This window comes from Sapajus apella, unplaced genomic scaffold, assembly GCF_009761245.1.
Source record: "Sapajus apella isolate SASKATOON/1434 unplaced genomic scaffold, GSC_monkey_1.0 scaffold31, whole genome shotgun sequence".
Taxonomy (NCBI): domain Eukaryota; kingdom Metazoa; phylum Chordata; class Mammalia; order Primates; family Cebidae; genus Sapajus; species Sapajus apella.
The window spans coordinates 23957592-23973906 of NW_022436971.1; the positions used below are offsets into that span (position 1 = coordinate 23957592).

Sequence of the window (16315 nt, forward strand, 5' to 3'; positions counted from 1 at the left end):
CCTGGGCTCTCTATCTACCACACTCATGGAACCTGGCCTCTCCACCCGCCTCCCACGCATGGAACCTGGCCTCTCCACCCCCCCCCACACACATGGAATCTGGCCTCTCTACCCGGTGGCCGCTCAGGCTTTTTAGAATGGTGTTCATGTGGCCAAGGTCATTGGCAGAGCTAAACTTGGCAGAGCATCTGCTGCTCAGGAGCTGACATGCTCTTTGAGGGCCATGCATGAGACTGTTGGAAGCTGCTGTAAGCAAAGCTACACCAAGCAACAGCAGAGTGCCTGGCACCCTGGGGTTCCTCAAGAAGAATCCAAGCCAGCTCCCAGACACTCACCGTCCACAGGGAAGTCAAGCACCGCCCACACTGACACTTTGGATAAGTCTACCCTCCTCCCAGCGTTTCCTTGTGTACTTTAGAGAAGTTTTGAATTCCAAAAAGAAAACTGAAAATAGAGTTTCATACTCTAGGAAGTGAATCAATTCACAGTTTTTGGCTAAGAGAAATACATGTATTCCAATAAAGTTCAGAGCACACGTGGTAATGTACGAGGACATTAAGGAACTGACACTCAGTGCTGGGGCCTGCACCCCCCGCGGAGGACGGCCAGTCTGCTCTGCCCTTTCCTCCTGAGCCCTTGACTGCTGGCTCAGTGCCAGCCTCTACCCTGCACCCTGCGGCTCCTGCTGGGAAAGGCCCCACAACACAGCTCTCATGGTGTCTGGCCACGCTGCCTGCCTTCGCTGTGCTCTTCCTGTCCACATCCAGAAAGGCCTCCGAATCCCGCCCACACCTCTGGGAATCTTCCCGTCACAAAACACACCTAAACAGATTTCACCCTTCATCAAAGCATCTGCTTCAGCAGAAACCAATCACACAGCATTATCAGTTATGATCAAAGCCCCGAAGTGAGACCCCTGCGACGTCTGCTGCCCATGACCACTCTTCAAATCCCTGCCTCACTTGCACTGTGGGATTCAGTAACTATAACATTTGACCCTAAAAACAGAATTCTTAATTGCTCGTGAAAGCTTCAATGACGGAGAAAGGGAAGTCAAAATGTGTAAGTCATCCTCTTAACAAGCTGTATAGTTTTTAAAGAATACATTCATTAGACCTTACAAAATTTAACGCAGCACGCTTTCATCCATAAATTATTGCTGGTGGCCCCGTAAGAAGCACACCCTGTCCGGCCCTGTTGGCTCTGGCCACCACCGCCCTCTGAACCTGCGGGAACAGCGAGGAAAGGTGTGCATTGCACACATGACTGTTTTCTTTACTTGACTTTAAGCCTTCATGCTTTGGAAAATAAGGATTGTGTACGTGGGTGTTTATTTGAGCTCATGACTGAAAACCTGAGCACTCACAAGACAAAAAGAGAAAACGTGTATGTTTCAGAATTTGAAAAATCTTGAAATTTCATTCACATGTTTGATTTCAAAACTGTCTCTGTATATTATGTTTAGTACAATTTAGAAAGATATTTTCTTTCTACTTCTCTGTCATGCAGTGGCATTTCTAAATATTCCATATTAGATATTAATAAAGAGGGCTAATTTAAGTTCAGGAACGATATACTAATTTGTTTATTAAAAAGTCATTGTGGGCCAGGCACAGTGGCTCATGCCTGTAACCCCAGCACTTTTGGAAGTCAAGGAGGGTGGATCACCTGAGGTCAGGAGCTCGAGACCAGCCTGGTCAACATGGTGAAACCCCATCTCTACTAAAAATACAAACTTAGTTGGGAGTGGTGGTGCATGCCTGTAATCCCAGCTACTCGGGAGGCTGAGGCAGGAGAATCCCTTGGACCCGGGAGGTGGAGGTTGCAGTGAGTGGAGATCATGCCACTGCACTCCAGCCTGGGTGACACCATGTCTTGAAAACAGAGTCATTGTTACCAGAAATTCACAGCACAAATAAAGTATTCACTTGAGACAAAGAAAAGTTCAACAGATCCAAAAAAGACAGAGAATTTCTCGCCTGTGGTGTCTCAAACAGCACCTCCTCGCCCTTCTGTTACTTCCCATTGCTCCGTGAGGATAGGGGTTGGGTTTTCTGAGCCCCCGACTTCCCCGAGCAGCGCTGCAGAAGCAGGAGACGTAGGAGGCCCCATGCAGGGCATGCCGAGGCCAGCGAGTGGGGCGCTGGAGCGCGGTGTCCAGGGACTCCCTGAAGCCTCCCTGTGGAAGGGGACGCTGTGCACCTACATGCACCCTCCCGTGGGGCCATCACAGCCTGCCTGCTTGCTGCAGGCCTCAGCAGAGCCGGCGTCCTGTGCTTTGGTCTTTCCACTACCGCCAGCACTGACAGCCTGGCACACAGTAGGCACGCATGAGTGTTTGCGCTGTGAGCAAATGCTTGAGAGCACCCAGCAGGATTCCAGCACCTGGGTTCCTCACGGGAAGGTGGTCTCTTCACTACCCTCTGCCTGCCACCCGCTGGGAGGACTGACTCCACCCCACTCCGCGCCACACTGGCTGTGTGTTTCCCTCATCTGACAACGGGCATTCGAGGGGCTCATGCTACTGCGCTGTGAGAAGGGAACAATGGAGGTAAAGGGAGAGGCTCCATGGCTGGGGTGTGTGCATTCAGCGCCCACTCCTGCCCCTCCTCCCCACTCACACCCGTTCTCCTCCCCTTCATGCTCCTTCTCCTCCCCTTCATGCTCCTTCTCCTCCCCGCTCCTGCTCCTTCTCCTCCCCCCTCCTGCTCCTTCTCCTCCCCACTCACATCCGTTCTCCTCCCCTTCATGCTCCTTCTTCTCCCCGCTCCTGCTGCTTCTCATTCTCCTCTCCCAGGGACCACCTGCCAGCATGGGTGGGGTATGGCACTTCAGCGCTTGCTGCTTTTCACACCTACGCTGCCCGGCATGTCACCTGATTGTACAAGCTGTTCACACACGGTAGTGGCAGCAATAGCTGTGACAACAGAGGCCTACAGGCCATCGCTTATTACCAGCGGGCTTTGTGTCGGGCTCTATCCTGAGTAATTCGTTTCGGGTCTGTCTCACCCTCACAGTGATCCCATGGAAGAGGCACTGTCATTTCAACTGCCCAGGGTACAGGACGGTAGTGGGGGCTTGTGCCACTGGCTGGGCCGAATGGCTGAGTGTGAGGACTGGTCCTAAGCATGGGAGCCTCTGGTCCCCACGCTGTCGACTGGGGCACTGTGCCATCCATAAGGCGGGATCCATGGACCCAGGCTCTGCACTGCCTGCAAGGTGGAATCGTTATCTGCATTTACTCTCGGGAAGAACAGGCAGCATCCGGGGGCTCAGGGCGGCGTCTCAGTTATCCAAGATCAAACAAGCCCAGCTAAATGGCCTCAACCACCCAGGTGGGCCACCCCCAGCAACAGGCAGGACAGAGGATTACAACTGTGATCATAATGAGACTTCACTTTTCATCCAGGTGAAGGCAGGGGGCCCCAGAGACAGGCAGGACAGAGGGTGACCTGTGATTACAACTGTGATCATAATGAGACTTCACTTTTCATCCAGGTGAAGGCAGGGCGCCCCAGAGACAGGCAGGACAGGGGGTGACCTGTGATCATGCCAGGACTTCACTTTTCATCCAGGAGAAGGCATCACTCACAGAACTGTCCCCGAATCTTCTCAGCTTCTCATCGGCCTCTTCTTCTCTGTAAACCGCTCGTGAGTCCTGGCCCCCAGACATCCGAGTTTTCAGGGCACGTCCCTCTGACCCTGGCTGCTCGCGCTGTCTGTCCTCCAGGCTGAGCGTGATATAGTGGCAGGTCGTCACTCCACAACAGCACGTCTGCACTTCCTCACTGATCTTCACTTCCTTTTTCCATTTCAAAGAATAAAACCTCAACATTAGAAGAGGACGCCTGTATCCTGGTAGCCTGAATGAATCAAGAGCGAAAACTATCTGGAATATCACATGGAACATGGTGGAGGCTGCATACCTGACAATTTGCCGAGCAGCAGAAGCCACAGTCGCGCCCTCAAACCTGACACCAGAGTCAGCTCCTGTCCCTTGTGTCTCCTGACCCTGAGGCCACAGCTTCCTAAAACCAGGTGTCTCGGGGCCAGGACACAGCAGTGATTTCTAGGTAACATGGGAAAATGTGGAGATTTGTTGCTAAAAGGAAGCCTGGAGCAGGTCCCCCACAGGGGCGAGAGCCCTGGTGTGCAGGCATGGACCGCGGGAGTGCACCTGCCGGGTCTCCCAGGGGCTGGACAGCTGTGCTGAATGGGGCCTGGGTGAGAGGGAGGTGCTCCTGCAAGCAGGGGACCTGCAGCGGGGACCGGACAGAACAGGGCCAGAGCAGGCCTTGCAATCCACGTTTGCTGATCTGAAGACGGCCATATTTTTAAATGTCAAGCTCACATTCCAAGCACACATGTGAACATGGGTAGTTCACAGTCCATGACCACGAGGATCTCCCACGGGCTCTAAAGTGCAGACGTGAGTGGAGCCTCGCCCCACGCTGGGAGATCACAGGACTGAGTGACAGAAGCACCGGTGGAGAGAGCCGCCCGGCCGTGGTTCCTGCTAACCGCGGGGACTTTATGGAAGCACAAAAGCAGTAAAAACCAACTCTCGAGAGAGAACCACACACAGGACAAGCAATCCCATGCCCAGCTCCTCCTGTCTCTGCTTTTCTGCTGCTAATTTTGCACCAGGTCATGATGGGCAAAGAATTCTTAGGTCCTTTTCACAAAAGCATCCTGATTCTTTTCATGCTCCTACATCTTTGAAGTCAAATACTTAATTCTTTTGGGAGAAATGAGGAAGGACAACATATAGATTACTAACAGTTGCATTTATAACCAGGATAAAAGAACTAGCTGGCATTTATTCATAAATGGAATAAACACTGTGTAAATTAATTTTTCTTTTTTCTAATTTATTTTATTGCATTTTAGGTTTTGAGGTACATGTGAAGAACATGCAAGATTGTTGCATAGGTACACACGTGGCAGTGTGATTTGCTGCCTTCCTCCCCATCACCTATATCTGGCATTTCTTCCCATGCTATCTCTCCCCAACTCCCTACCCCCCGCTGTCCCTCTCCTATTTCCCCGCAACAGACCCCAGTGTGTAGTGCTCCCCTCCCTGTGCCCATGTGTTCCCATTGTTCAACACCATCTATGAGTGAGAACATGTGGTGTTTGATCATTTGCTCTTGTGTCAGTTTGCTGAGAATGATGCTTTCCAGGTTCATCCATGTCCCTACAAAGGATACAAACTCATCATTTTTGATGGCTGCATAATATTCCATGGGGTATATGTGCCACATTTTCCCTGTCCAGTCTATCATCGATGGGCATTTGGGTTGGTTCCAGATCTTTGCTATTGTAAACAGTGCTGCAATGAACATCCGTGTGCACGTGTCCTTATAATAGAACGATTTATAATCCTTTGGATATATACCCAGTAATGGGATTGCTGGGTCAAATGATTCCTCAAGGACCTAGAAGTAAATTACTTTTTAAGCTGCACTGGTTTTAACCCTCACGATCATCCTGTAAAGAAAGTCCTGTGGTTATCATGTTAGTGATGAGGAAATTGAGGCTTATGTGGATTAACCCATTTTCCCAGGGTGATTCACACAGCCGGAAATGGTGAAGGCAGGGACACACACACACACACACACACACAGACACATGAGCTTTATAAAGAACTCAGTCTCTGATTCACAGCCTCAGTTCTTAACTAATGAAGAGCCTCTTCTATACATGAAAGCCACAGGTGTGGCCACTGCTCATACAGCTCAACATGTTCCTACAGAACGCTGCGTTTTTCCTGTGTGTTTAGGTATTAAACACAACTGCACCTGCTAGAGGGGTTCTGTGAGCTCCAGAAACGTACCTACTCTCATGACCTGAGTGATCACGGCTTCCTTTCTTCCTCCTGGGACAGAAATGCCGCATCTGAAACGAGCCATAGAGCAGGTGAGCCACTGACTCGGAACACCGCAGCCAAGACTTGGAGACTGGGCCCGGTCCAGGTAAACACAAATTCTCTACACCAGGAACTACTCAGCCAGGAGAATGTTTTGCTTTCCCAGATAAGGCTGAGTATGAGGTGCAGGGAACGTGGAGTGCGTTCTGCAGATATTGCTGAGGGTCCCATCTATACCTCTTCCTCCCACGCTGGGCGCCAGCATCAGAGAGGCCCTGGAACACTGGGGTGAGGGGCCCGGGAGGCAGAGCCTGGGGAGATTTGGTCTCTGGGGTTAGCACAGAGCTGGTAACAGAGGGGCGGCCATGCAGCAGAGGAGGGAGAGGGGGATGAGGAGCCTGGGAGGCCAGGTCAAGGGTCAAGGGCCAAGGGTCAGGTGGCATGCCCAGGATTGTGCCCCAGGCAGAGGCACAGATAGAAGAAAAAATGAAACTAAACCCAGTTTTTGAAGAGTATGACTTCAATAGTAATTGAAAAGTTTGGCCTAATTCCTAAAAGTGGGGTTTCCCTAGCAACTCTCATCCCCACGTCTGGGGTCAAAATCCCAGTGCATTGAATGTGGCTCCCAAAACTTCCAATATTGAAATGCTGGTCCCTGAGGTGGTGGTGCTGAGAGGTGGCGCCTTTGAGAGGTGAGGAGGTCCTGAGGGTGGAGCCTGATGTGGTCTGTGCCCTTAAAAGAGCGGAGGCCCTGGAGACCCTCACGCCTTCCTCCACATGGAGACACAGAGAGAAGGTGCTGTCTGCAATTCAGGACAGGCCCTAGCCAGACTAACCACCTGGCCTTGGGCCTGCGGCCTCCAGGGCTTGAGGGATGCCTGCGTGCTGTGGGAGGCTATCCATCTGTGGAACTGTGCCATGGCAGCCCACACTGACTGAAACGAGGCCTTCAGAGCCAGGTTGGCAAGCCAAGGCCAAGTACACCCTGGAGGTCTCGTGCCTCTAGAAACTTCTCCATCCACTCTTTCCACCAGACACTCCTGGCTCCTCCCTGCCTGGAGATTAGTTTGGCCGAATGCGAATGATGTCACTGATAGTTCTTCCTTTACAGCAGCAGGAAAATTCACTGACTTTGGGTTCATGTTTAGTTGTAATGGTGAGGGTGCCAGGAAATCCAGTGAGAGGGTCATGGTAAAATGACTCTGGCCACAGCTGTGGGTGTGGGGCTGGGAGCGCAGGGATCCCAGGATGCACTGAGGAATCAGACGCAGTTGGCAGAGACGCAGGATCAGCACCTGGGCAGCAGGCAGGCCAGGGAAATGCCCTCCATCACTGCGCTGTGTTCATCTACAGCAATCCAGCTCCTCCAGCCATCCAGCTCCTCCAGCCATCCAGCTCCTCCAGCCATCCAGCTCCTCCAGCCATCCAGCTCCTCCAGCCATCCAGCTGCTCCAGCCATCCAGCTCCTCCAGCCATCCAGCACCTCCAGCCATCCAGCTCCTCCAGCCATCCAGCACCTCCAGCCATCCAGCACCTCCAGCCATCCAGCACCTCCAGTCATCCAGCACCTCCAACCATTCAGCTCCTCCATACTTTCAGCACCTCAGCTTAAAAATCCTTTCCTGTTCATTTTCATCACAAACTTTGAGAGCCTATTACGTCTCCACACACAAAGGAAAGAAAAATTAATGTTTAAAGCGGACAACTTGTTATGAATTTATCTCGCTCAGGTACAAAGTAAAGATCTTGATGTCCAAAAGCAGAGACTTTGCAGTATCTTTTCCTAGACAGGGCACTAATCCCTTACAGTTAAAATGAGAAAAATGAATAATCCTCAGAGATGAAAAGAAAAGATACTCGACTGAGGGGCTACAGATGGAGAAAAAGAGACAGAAAGACAGAGACAGAGATAGGCAGAGACAGAGACAGACACAGAGATAGAGACAGAGACAGAGACAAAAACAGAGACAGAGGGACAGAGACAGAGACAGAGAAAGAGGGACAGAGACAGAGAGAGGCAGAGACAGAAACACAGAGAGACAGAGACAGACAGAGAGACAGAGGAACACCCAGGGAATCTCAGAAGCAGCATCGCACAGTGTGGTGGGGACCCCTCACCCAGAGAAAGAGTAACGGAGCCTGGAGAAGTGAGCCGGAGAATGACTCAGATGTAGAATGAACAGAGCTGATCAATGATTTCTCAAGAGCGACTCTGAGTTCCCAGGAAAGAAAGCACAGATGCAGTTCCACCCAGAGAAGGCGACTCAGAGCTGCTCCGCACATCTGTTGGATGCGGAGGGTGTCCGTACATCCATCAATCAGCAGCCTTGTTCTCTATCAGAGCAAACTCAGGAAAGCTACAGTAAACAGTCATTCAACCACTCAGCAGGGGGTCCACGGGAGCCTCACAGGACACCCTGATTCACCTATGTGCCCGTGGAGGGGGCGGTCCAGGGCTGGGCACCACAGAAGACACCCCCACCAGGAATGCCGGGTGCTGAAGGCAGCACTGGCTACTGAGAAGACTTAGAGACATCCAGGTCTTATTGCAGAGTAGGACACGTGCCACAGAGCTGGGCATTTGTAAAGATGTAAGTAGAATGGGATTATTCTCTTTCCGTCAACATGAACGCTCTAACCTTCTATCATGATAATAAAGTTTTCAGAAAATGTAAAGATGGTGTATTGAGAAAGAAAACAGCAGCCCTGTCACCCGCTAGTGGCCAGCAGGGCTGTGAAGTTCCTCTGAAAAACACAGAGACCCACTCGTCATCAACCTCAGACCGGGGCTCTCCAGAGACACGAGGGAACAAGACGGCCAGGAGCAGGGGACACACGCGATGCTGTCCAGCCGCAAAGCCACCACGGGTCCCTGGCAGGCTGCTGGGCTGAGGGAGGGGCCGCTGCCCCCACAAGCCTGGCCTGGCTCCCACCATCTCCTGTGTCCTGCTCCTGGATGGCAATTAAGCCAGATGCTCCCCATGCAGCCCACGCTCTGCCAGCATCAGTGCGGCCCACGTGCTGATCTCCTGGCCCTTCCTAGAACCACCTAACACAGTCCAAATACCACAGCAAGCCCCTTTACTGAGTCACCACAGACGCCAGGACGCCGTCTCCCTGGAAGCCCAGGCAGGGAGCCCCTGTGTGTGGGACACACAAGCTCAGAGCATTGAGTGCTGTGCTCTCAGGATGAACCAACTCCGGAAAATTCACCACAGAACTCTTTCTGTGAAGGGATTCTGCAAATGCAATCACCTTCTCAACTCAGCTAACCTTGAGTTAGGGAGCTTTATGCAGGGGTGCAGCCTGAACACATGGCCCTTTACATCTGGGTCTAGTGGTCAGAATGAAGGAAGTCATAGATCAGAGGCTGATGGGGTTACCTGTTACCTGCTGCTGACTTGAGGGCAGAGAGTGACAAGATAAAGATGCACACTCTCACCACTTCTATTCAACACAGTACTAAAAGTGCTAGCAAGAACAATTAGGAAAAAGAAATAAAAGGTATCCAAATAGGAGAAAAAAAGAAGCGAAATTGTCTCTGTTTGCTGATGACATAGGCTTATATATAGAAAACGCTAAAGACTCAGAAAAAAAAAAAACACCTGTTAGACCTAATAAAGGGGTTTAGAAAATTTGCAGGATATGAAACAACATTCAGAAATCAGTAGTATTTTGTACACTAACAATGAACTATACAAAAGAGAAATTAATTAAGAAAACAATCCCATTTACAATAGCATAAAAATATAAAATACCTAGGGGCAAATTTAATGAAAGAGATGAAAGACGTGTACAATGAAAAATAACACCATTGATAAAGGAAATTGTAGATGACACACAAAAAATGGAAAGATACCCTGCATTCATGGATTGGAAGAGTTAATGTTGTTAAGATACCATACTACTTAAAATGATATACAAATTCAATGAAGTATCTATCAAATCCTAACGATATTTTTCACAGGAAAAGAAAATACAATCCTAAAATGTATATGGAACCATAAAAGATTATGAATAGCCAACCTATCTTGAACATAAAAAGCAAAGATGCAGACATCACACTACGTGATTTCAAAAGATATTACAAAGCTATAATAATCAAAACAGCAAGGTACAAGCATAAACACAGATATACTGACCAATGGAATAGAATACAAAGCCAGAAATAAACCCATAGATCTAAGGTCAATTGATTTCAATAGAAGTGCCAATAATATATTATGGGAAATGACAGTCTCTTCCAGATATGGTGTTCAGAGAATTGAATATCCACATGTGGAAGAATGAAACTAGACCCTTATCTCACATCATGTACAAAAATAAACTCAAAATGGATTAAGGACTTAAATGTAAAACCTGAAACTATGCAACTACTAAAAGAAAATATAGAGGAAAAGCTTTATGACTTTGATTTGGTTAATAATTTCTTGACTATGATCCAAAAGCACAGGTGAGAAAGAAACAATAGTGTTTTTGTGAGTTTTGTATGTTTGCTGTGTGTCTGCATGGGTTTTTTTTTAACCATTCTGGTTTCCTCCCCACGAAGATGTGCAGAGAAGCTTAACTGCTGTGTCCACATGGTCCCAGGCTGAGTGACGTGGGTGTGTGTGAGCCGTCCTGCATGGAGATGGCATCCTTCCCAGGTCTGGTGCCCACCTTGAGCCCTGAGCTTGCAGCACAGACTTGTCTTCCCCAACCCTGAACAGAATAACTGGGCAACTAAGAATCTTACTTGTTTTTAAAATTAATCTTTATTAAATGTATGCATAGCTCACATTTATTTCAATGTTTAATATTTGAAGTGTTTTGGTCATTATTTAGAAGTTTGGTGATGTTTTGTGACCAAAAGTATACTGGAGGAACCTAACTCTTATTTATAGCTATCAGCCTATGGGAATATTGGTTTCTTTATACATCATTTCACTCCAAGTCGCAGTTTCTGAGGATTGATCAATGATGTAATAGAGTATGTACTGTATTGCATATTTCAAAATTGCTAAAAGAGATTTTAAATATTCTCACTACAAAAATGCTAAAGATGTGATGTGACTGATATGCTAATTAGTTTGATTTAATTATTCCAAAATGTAAACATGTATTAAAACATAACATGGAACTTTAGTTATATATATAATTATCTATCCATTTTTAGAAGGAACCTAGAAGGTGCTGGTTATAAATTGAGGTCCCACACCTGGACAAGGACAGAGTCAGAGGTGACACACAGGATGCTGGCTTCCAAACTCTTCATCCTATTTATGTTTCCATTATAGGATATCTGAAGATTCTTCCTGGGCTACAGCTTACAGCTTTTGCTTTAAGATTCCAAAACCTGTTTGAGTTGGAACTGACAATTTCTAAACTTGTTCCCTACCCTCCCCAGACTAAGGAACCCTCAGGAGAAGATAGACAAGAATTTTAGAATTCTACCCATCCATCAACACACTCAAGTCTGTTCTCATCTATTTTAAAATGTGACCTGGGGAGCTTACAGGTAAGACAAAACTAAGAAGAGCATCTCAGCCTCTAAATGGGACTTTAACACAATTATGTTTCAGAACAAACAGGTTTTATAAAATTCATAGCTTGAGCCCTTATGCTTATGATTTGACCTTTCCTGCCCATACTAAGTCTGGCTTAAAATCATTAAAAAAGTCAGCAAAGCTAGTAAGATATATTTGCCTTTATAAAACAACATATTCTTGTCTTATGAAAAATTATAAACCTTTCGGGTTGCTGTTACAGTGTGTATTGGTATGTTCTTATACTGCTACAAAGAAGTACCTGAGACTGGGTAATTATAAAGAAAAGAAGCTTAACCAGTTCACCGTTCTGCCGGCTACACAGGAAGCATGGCGGCTTCTGCATCTAAGGAAGCCTCAGGAAACTTCCAATCATGATGGAAGGCAGAGGGTGGGCGAGACAGCTTACATGGTAAAAGCAGAAGCAAGAGAGAGCGTGGAGAACTGCCACACAGGTTTAAATGACCAGATCCAGGAGAACCCACTCACTCGCAGAAGCACAGCAGCAGGGAATTTTGCTAACCCATTCATGAGAATCCATTCCATGATCTAATCACCTCCTACCAGACCTCACCTCCAACACTGGGGAAGACATTTCTACCTGAGGTTTGGGTGGGGACAGAGATCCAAACCAGATCAGTGTATGATAGCTTTTATAACAGAAAAAGAATCTGAGGCTCACGCAGGCAGCTGACTTCTCGGGTTCCATTTCTTTCTCCTGGATGTCGTGTATTTATCCCCATGATTGCGGTATGAGCAGCTTAGTGGGTCAGAATATTTTGTAACCAAGAATAACACGTGTTTCTATATGTTCTCAAGCTGCTAAAGTGGTTGGACAAGTCTGTATTTAGTTAAGAATCACTAGTGATATAGTTTGGCTGTGTCCCCACCCAAATCTCATCTTGAATTGTAGCTCCCATAATCCCCACATGCCATGGGAGGGCCCTGGTGGGAGATAACTGAGTCGTGGGGCGGGTTTTTCCCACATGCTGTTCTGGTGATACCGAGTAAGTCTCACGAGATCTGATGGTTTTATAAAGGGCAGTTCCCCTGACCTGCTCTTCCCTGCTGCCACGTAAGATGTGCCTTTGCTCCTCCTTTGCCTTCTGCAATGATTGTGAGGCCTCCCCAGTCACGTGGAACTGTGAGTCCACTAAACCTCTTTTTCTTTATAAATCACCCAGTCTCAGGTATGTCTTCATAACAGTATGACAATGGACGAATATAACTAGAGATTGTGTCCTGTCCTCAGAGTGGAGGCATTTCATCTTATGACCTGAATTCATCCTTACACCAAAGCTAGAAAGGCCAGTCTTCATCACATTCAATGGCAGATGGGCTAGAAAGTGTTTGATGAAATCCAGTGGTTCTATTTCTATAAAAACCCATTTAATTCAAATACATTAATAGGCAAAAGTCATATCGTGCAGTTTTTCCTTCTTTGTCAAGACAGATACATGCCCAGATCTCTACTTGGTTCCCAGATTAACTAATCCCAGATCAAAGAAACACGCTGCAAGAAAGCCACATGGATACATTCTAAAAGGAATTCACAGTGACGTACCAACTATTAAAACATTTTGCTATATTTTACAAATGGCTATTTACCTATCCATCTATGTATATCTCTGTAATCTATCTATATTTCAGCCCCTCTATCACTCCAATAATTCATCTATATATCCACGTGATACATCATTTAATGATGGGATACATTCTGAGAGATGTGTCATTAGGCGATTTTGTCATTGTGTTTACATTGCGGGGTGCACTCACAGAAACCTAGATGATACAGGCTACCGCACGCCTAGGCACATGGTGTAGCCTCTTGCTCTGAGGCTACAAACTTGCACAACATGTGACTGTGCTGAATACTTACACAACTATAACACAACTGTATCTGTGTATCTAAGCACATCTAAACATAGAGAAGTGAAAGTAAACATATGGTATAAAAGTTAAAACATGACACACCTGGGCAGGCCACTCACCATGAATAGAGCCTTCAGGACTGGAAGTTGTTCTGGGTGAATCCATGAGTGAGCAGTGAGTGAACGTCAAGCTCCAGAACTCTACTGTATCCTTTTATCTGACTGGCAGTGCAGTAGTTTTGTTTATGTCAGCCTCACCCCAAACACATGAGTCACACCTTCCACTGTGAGGTCATGATGGCTGACATCACCAGGCAACAGGAATTTTTCAGCTCCGTTACAATCTAATAGGACCATCATGGTATATGTGGCCTGTCCCTGACCAAAACATAATCTATCTATCCATCCATCCATCCATCCATCCATCCATCCATCCATCCATCTACTTTACCTATCATCGCTCCTTCTATCCACCCTCATGTATCTCTCTACCTGTCTTTTCACTCTTCTAGGAAGACACATATCTTTTACTAAGTTTGTCTCTCTTTACCAAAGATGGGCACAAATCTGAACATCAGCTTACTGTCCCTGTTCCTGCGACAGGATCATAAACATTCTTCTCCAGGCATGGACATCCTTTGTGAGAGGCTGTACAGCTAATACCAACTAACATAGAAAATCTTAAGTATGGCCCTTCATGAAAAGCAGTGTTTGCTAGACTTTCCTACCATTTAAGGACCAGTAAGGGGAATTTCAGGTTGTACTGTCTGCTCACCACACACTATAGCCACACACATTCATACAGATCACACACACTTTAAGAAGTATAGTGCTCAATTTTTTTAAAAGCATTTCCTTTGCTGACAGAAGGTTTGCTACTTCTACACATCTGTCTTAAGAATGAAAAAAGAAAATTCACCAACTCATTACTTCTGGGACTTTCCACAGTGATTAAATAGCACAATTAGCCAAGCATACGTTTTTCTACTCAAAAAGCTATGGAAACATTAATCTTTTTATCTTTGAAAAGTTACATCTTTGAAATTATTTAATTAACCAAGCTCACAAACTAGTTCACATTTATTTAACACAGGTGCTGGTCAAACCCTCTCATTTTATTACTGAAGAAAAAGAGGGCCGTGGAGCTTAAATGTCATTTCTAGAATCATCTGAGACTTGGACAATAAGGCAGTCTTTATATCCAGTCTAATTCTGTCAGCATTTAAAACTAAAAATAGAATTTCTTTTTCTAATGGCTGTTTCATGAGAAGTAGCTATGCCACCTTGCCCTAGATAGAACTATTCCTAGTGATAAATTCACTGTTCTGATAGCTGACTTCTCATTTTCTTTTGATGTTTAACTGGTTTTTTCCAAATGCTGATTCGACCAGAGACAGCGGGCGCACCTGCTAACATCACAGTCAAGTCTCTGAAGTGGTCAATGGCCTGTGGGAGCTGGCAAAAGTGCCCAGGTTCATCACATTTTCCCGACGCAAACAACAGTCACACACCTGAATTTTTCCGTTCCGGCTTTGTACCTTGAGATGCGAGCCATGGACAGAGGCACGGACAAAGCGTCCAGCCAGCGCTTCTCATACCTTGGGTCCTTAGCTATGGGCGAGGAGGGTGACGACGGGGCCTGTGCAGAAGAAAGGAGAATGAAGCGTCACAGAGGCTGCGTGCAGGGAGAGGCGTCTGCAAGCACCTGGAATGCCGAGCTCAGCTCCAACACATTTCAGCCAATAAAAAGCAAGTGAGATCGTTTCTCAAAGGTTCAGAAGAAGGAAGTGCTCTTCTACCTGGATTTAAGAAATCTTCTCCATTTTCTTTTTTTTTTAAAGTTAAAGGTTTTTATTATTAATTCAGCTTTAGATGTAGTTAAAAATGAGTACACGTGCATGACATTCTTCTGATAAATTTATGCCAAAGAATTAAGCAGCCTGAAAGGAATGAAGAGCTATTTATTTTTTATATCTATATCCTACTTTATATTTAATTTATGCAATTACCCAAAACCTGTTTCTTTTTTTTTATTACTATTATACTTTTAAGTTCTGGGATACATGTGCGGAACGTGCAGGTTTGTTACATAGGTATACATGTACCATGGCAGTTTGCAGCATCCATCAATCCATCATCTACATTAGGTATTTCTCCTAATGCTATCCCTCCCCTAGCCCCTCACCCCCTGACAAGCCCCAGTGTGTGATATTCCCCTCTCTGTGTCCATGTGTTCTCATTGTTCGACTCCCACATATGAGTGAGAACATGTGGTATTTGGTTTTCTGTTCCTGTGTTAGTTTGCTGAGAATGGTGGTTTCCAGCTTCATCCATGTCTCTGCAAAGGACATGAACTCATCCTTTTTTATGGCTGCATAGTATTCCACAGTGTATATGTGTCACTTTTTTTTTTTTTTAATTCTACTTTAGGTTCTGGAGTTCATGTGCAGATCACACAGGATTGTTTATTTTCTAACTGCCTATTGCATCAGAGAGGAAGCTGAAGGGAAGGAGAAGGAGAGGAGAGGCCTAAATCTGGAGTGAAAGTTGCAGGCACAGCACTGGGCTCAGTGCACAGAGACCAAGAGAAAGACATAGTACCAGAACCAACCTGAAATGTCCTGTCAGCCAGTTTCGGTCGAGAGACACATGACAGAATGGCTGCTAACATACCATTGGTGTCCAGGTCATGGGTCTGCCTTATTACGGGTGGCAATGACCCTCTGTCTGTGGTCGGAGCCAGGTCCAGATGGAAAAGTGGGGAGGCCTCAGCGGGTCTGCAGCTCTCAAGAGGAAGCTGGTCTGAAAAGGGGAAGGAGCCACACAACCACCCCAGCACCACGCAGAAGCCCCACGAGCGTCCAACAATGAAAGGGTCAGAAGGTGGTGCCGGGCCACTGGACACACCCGGATCCCATTCCACATTCTCAAAGGGGAGCCTGAGCTGCCTAAGCCATCTTGACCTCAGAGCCCGGCTCGCTATGAATGAGCCAGGTGCTACCACCCCAGCCACCAGCATGGATGTGCCTCACAGGCGTGCCCCACACTCA

The 16315-nt window shown here is 46.9% G+C and overlaps 1 protein-coding gene across 1 annotated transcript in view; it reads right to left on the minus strand.

The window, feature by feature from the left end:
- Window positions 1–16315, minus strand: part of SNTG2 (syntrophin gamma 2) — a 339371-nt gene that overhangs the window by 100682 nt on the left and 222374 nt on the right. The window contains exon 9 of the mRNA XM_032294284.1: window positions 14777–14904. Coding sequence (XP_032150175.1) covers window positions 14777–14904 — 128 coding nt within the window. The remainder of the gene's footprint in view (window positions 1–14776; window positions 14905–16315) is intronic.